This window comes from Pleuronectes platessa, chromosome 6, assembly GCF_947347685.1.
Source record: "Pleuronectes platessa chromosome 6, fPlePla1.1, whole genome shotgun sequence".
Taxonomy (NCBI): domain Eukaryota; kingdom Metazoa; phylum Chordata; class Actinopteri; order Pleuronectiformes; family Pleuronectidae; genus Pleuronectes; species Pleuronectes platessa.
This window is the reverse complement of record NC_070631.1, coordinates 2412029-2416824: the sequence shown is the minus strand read 5'-3', so window position 1 is coordinate 2416824 and position 4796 is coordinate 2412029. Positions and strand designations below refer to the sequence as shown.

At 43.2% G+C, this 4796-nt stretch overlaps 1 protein-coding gene across 1 annotated transcript; it reads right to left on the bottom strand.

Moving 5' to 3' along the window:
• Positions 1–274: 274 nt before the first annotated feature.
• tegt (testis enhanced gene transcript (BAX inhibitor 1)) lies at positions 275–4553 on the bottom strand. The gene is made up of 10 exons (XM_053424937.1): positions 4415–4553; positions 3440–3512; positions 3243–3351; positions 2995–3115; positions 2322–2370; positions 2114–2211; positions 1957–2036; positions 1770–1870; positions 1600–1675; positions 275–1197 (listed from the first exon to the last, which is right to left on the bottom strand). The coding sequence occupies exons 2-10, from the start codon at positions 3493–3495 to the stop codon at positions 1174–1176; spliced, it is 714 nt and encodes a 237-aa protein (XP_053280912.1). The 5' UTR covers positions 3496–3512; positions 4415–4553; the 3' UTR covers positions 275–1173.
• Positions 4554–4796: the final 243 nt, after the last annotated feature.

Here is a 4796-nt window from a genome sequence, read left to right as displayed (position 1 = left end):
TAATAAATTTAAATTACTTAGTCAATTAGGGCTTAGGTCATTATTTCTATTATTAGTTTCTTCAGTCTATGTATTTCTCTTTGGTCTGATTGAAACTTAAAACATTAAACACAATGACATGACAAAGAAAAGACGGTAATCTGAATATTTGAAATGATAGATTTTAGAGTTTTCTTGCAGTACTATAAAGTATTTTTAAAGATATTACTTCTGCTTGAGTAAATGATTCCACATCTTCCTTCACCAGGTCATAAATGAGCAGAGACGCCTTCACTTCCTTTACGTACGTTCAACACATTTATTAGAGCAAATGTATCAAAGTATTAGTTTCAATTTTACATCAATAAAATAAATTCTTCACAGTATACACTTCTCCCCCCCCAAAAAAATTACCAATGCCAAATTGTAAGATTAATGTCATTTGGCAAACTAACTTCTGGACAACAGATATTTGGAGAGATTTACAAAGGGCAGCGTTTCAGAACAAGTCGTCTCAGCAGAGAATTCAGATTTGGAGCAGATGGCTTCGACTCGTCCTCGTCCAGCAGCCGGAGCTCGAGACCCGGCTGCAGGCGAGAGGCTGGACCACGAGTCTGAGAGGCTGTCGTGTTCGTGTCGACGTCTTCAGGCCTCGTCCTCAAAATGTTTCATTAATGAAGGGAGGGGGGGGGGGGGAACAATAGAGCAGGAACTCTGTGGATCTGTTGTCAGAATCATGGGACACTTTATCTTGTGACACGCCACTAAAGAAAAGTACTGAGGGAAACTATAAATAAGCAAATCAACGAGAAAACAAAATACATGAGTTGAAATTAAAAGAATCACTTTCAGAAGCTCACGAGCCACTAACAGGAGCCTATCGTTGACTTATGGCACTAAATAACAGTAATATAAAAATCCTCTGTGAGCGCTGCCTTCGTAGAGCAACAGCTCCCTCTACAGGCCAAGCAAGATCACTGCAGCTTCGGTCTACTCTCCGTTTACAGCCGAGATGGGATTAGCGTTAGTGCGCCATAGACTTACATTCAACCCTCCTAAGTTTTAAAAAATAAATCGAAACAAATTTCAATAATATAAGACCACAGAGGAGTTAATTCAAGAAATGAAGAAAGAAAGTGAAAAGCACCATGTGCGCCGCAAATTGTGCCTTTTAAAGATTTTCTCACAGGTCGTTTACTTCTTCTCCTTCTTCTTGTCCTGGAAACAGAAATCAGAGTGAAAACATTAGACAGTGTCACAGCAGGTGAAAGGTTCGATTCTCACATAACTCGGATTCATCAGGTCAACAGTAGTTCTATTAAACCTGTAAATATCCACCTCTGCTGCTTCGTGGGTATTGTTTACATAAAACTACGGCTGTGAAGGTTTTGATCTGATAAAGCAACATGTCCCTGCCCCCCCCCCCCACACACACACAGAGTAAATAAATTAGAGATATTCAGATCCCAGAGTATGAATCACATGACCACGGTACTGCAGTGAAGCGGTTCCTGCCACAGCCTTCATACAACTATATAAAAAACATGTATCATATTTTAAGTTAATATTCTGGATTGATTGACATAAACAGGGTAATAGCAGATTTATGTATTTTTATACCTTCTCGTTCAGAGCGAGGATGACCATCAGTTTCCTGAAGATGGTGATGAAGTCCAGGAACAGATCCACACAGTGCCTTGAGAGAAATGATATATTCAGAATCTTAAATCTGTGGACCTGTCACTTGGAACCTGAACCAGACGTGTTGATGATAAAGTGTAAATCCTCACCAGACGTAGTCCTTGTCTCCGTTCTCGGCCTTCTCGATGATGAGCTGAGTGTCGAACAGGACGAAGCCGCACATGATGATCAGCCCCAGGTACATGTGAGCCTGTCCCAAAGCAAAACACACGTCAGTGACACGTCCACTGGGACACACAACCCATCAAGGCTTCAGTGTGGGTGAGATTTAACAACCTTGAACAGCATCACAGATCCGAAGAAAATGTTCATCATGGACATCAGGAACAGGAGGGAGAGACCAGACATCAGGGTTCCTGAGAGGAAAACACAGGTTCATACAAAAACATAAAGAAGAGAAGAAATCCAACACAAGGGCCCGGTCCTGACTTACCTCCGAGGAACAGGTAGCTCCTGCGCTTGGCGTACAGGGCGCTGAGCGTGAAGCAGACGAAGACCACCGAGGTCCCGAGGAAAGCCGTCACAATGATGCTGAGGAGAAAGAACCAGAAACACTGTAAGTTCTCAGTAAAGACACAAATTTCATCAGGACGTGTACACAACCTCAAAACATCACACGGGCACCGAGTAGCTTCACAAACCTCGGATTGATGGCGATGACAAAGTCCATTGTGGGGCCGAGACCAACACCTGCAGACAGAGGAAGACAAACACTGCTGTAATAATGATGATACGGGTTTAGATCAGATATCATTAGAGGATCTTTACCTTAAAAAGTAATTTAAATGATTAAATGAGTGAGCATTTTTACTTCTGGGGTATCATACTACTGAACTACTTGTGTTCAGGCAAAGTATATTCTTTAATAAGCTTTTCTGCTAAATTACTATTGTATCTGCTGTCTTAGGTTAACTAGATTGATATTTTGAACTGTTTGGTCTCACCTCGAATTGTATGAGACAGGAGTTGGTTTGTTTATTGACTCTGTTTACTGTTTCTAGTTTATCTCAAGTGATTGAGAGTTTAAAAAGGAACCAGCTCAGGTTAAATAGCTTGATTTTTATTCCAATTCTGTTAAGGAACTAAGTTATATTTTATTTTCTACCTCTTGAGGTAAATAGACTTTGTCCAGAAACAGTTTCTGGCAAATAAGTTTCTTTTGTTATTGAACTCTGCTGAGTTTCTGCTGCTGAGCTATTAACACCAGGAGCCTGATTGGCTAATGAGCAGGGGGAGTGCCCAAATGTAATATTGTAATGTAATCAATTATCTGAATACTAATCGCTACAGCCCCGCCCACAGCGACAGGTTTACCTGTGAGGAAGGCGAACCCTGCGAGGATGGCCAGTCTCTTCTTCTCCGTCTCAGGGTTGTGTGGCGTCATGGCCAACCAGAACATCATCCCCAGGGAGCCGAGCACCGACAGCAGGCCGCCCTGACAGCAAGCACACATTTCACACTTGTTTCAAAGATCCTGTTCTTCTTCAATTTAAGAATGCAAAGCACCAGGATCTCAGTCAGATGAGGATCAACCTGTGCAGGAAGCTGCTGGGTCTCGTTACCTGGAAGAGGCGCGTGACCACGTGCACGTAGGAGCCTGCGCCGGCCACGAACATACACACTGCCAGGCTGGAGTACACATTCTTCAAGTGCACCTGGGTGGAGTGAGATCTGCAGGAAGAGATCAACACAAACTGAGCATGAGACACGGGGACAAGTCCACAGCTGGAATCCTCCACAGAGCAGTGAGCCTACGCACATCTGGGAGAACTTGAAGAGGGAATCAAAGTTGATGTTGCGGTCGAAGACGTTCATCTTGGCACCAGGAGGATCTGCAGAGATTAAGATTCAGTTAATGTTGAAATATTACATAAAAAAACACAGCATCAGTTTCTAAAATGTGACTTCTTTGTGTCATATGATCATTAAAATCTAAATATAACAGTCCTGTAACACATTGTAATAATCTAATTGCATAAATTGATCAATTAGTGACGACAATAGATTCAAGATTCACTTTATTGTCCTTAAAAGGTCAAATACAATGAAAGACGTCCAGATAACTAATAAACGTATTCATGTTGTGGTTTCTGAAGTAGTAACAACACTTATTAAAAGTAAATGAATAATGATAGTATGCATGTTGATGTAAACGCACATTGTTGTGTTCTAACTGTTATTGTTTCTGTGCTTGTTGGGGTCGCATCCCTAACGGAGGAAGTTTTACTACTTTTACTTGTTTCGACTTGTCATTTCCTGTTTGGTCGCTTCCACTTCCTGACTCCGAACTCTTCTGATGCTAATGATTCACGTTGGGGATCAAAGTGCGCACTTTATCAAACATTAGCCGGGTTGCGCAACGTGTTATCTCGCTAACTATCGGCCGCAGGGGATCGTTAACTAGCACTAAAGGCGATTAGCGAGCTATCTAGCTGCTGCTAACCCGCCGCGGTTCGGTTGTGACGTCGGGCCCGTTAGTTCATCCACGTCAGTTCGAGTCGTGAATAGAAAACGAGTGAACGAGTTAGCCTAACCCTAACCCGAGAGGAAACACGAAGTGGGTTTGACGCATCGGAATCTCGCGCTAGCAGCTACGGGTGCTAACCAGCTAGCTTGTCTGAAGCTAGCTGGTTAACGTCTGTCAACAGTATTCGACGGGTGTGTGTCGGTGCGGGGGGGACAGACGTCGGTTCCTCGGGCCCGATGTGCCGGGGGCCTCCAGCGGGGACGTTACCTGAAGCCTCGGATCCGGTCGGTTCTGTCGGTTCTGCCGCGGTTCTCCGTCTGTCGCTCTGTTTTGGTGAAGAACGAAAATCTACGTGTCCGTGTGATCCGCAGCGGCCTTCTGACGTCACAGTGGAAACGCCCCGGAAGTGACGACGCCTGACAATAACAACCATATATCTATGATAATAACAAGATGGAAATAAGATGTCCTGAAAAAGGGGGGGGGGGGGGGGGGTCTTTTATGTGCTGTAAATGCAAAGATTTAATAATATAACGCTTGACTGAAATAAACACAATTAATGAATCATGTCCAAGACTCACTTCACTGTGCAATACACTTCTCACACTGTGTGTATCAGTTTTTATTCCACTCATATATATATATTTCC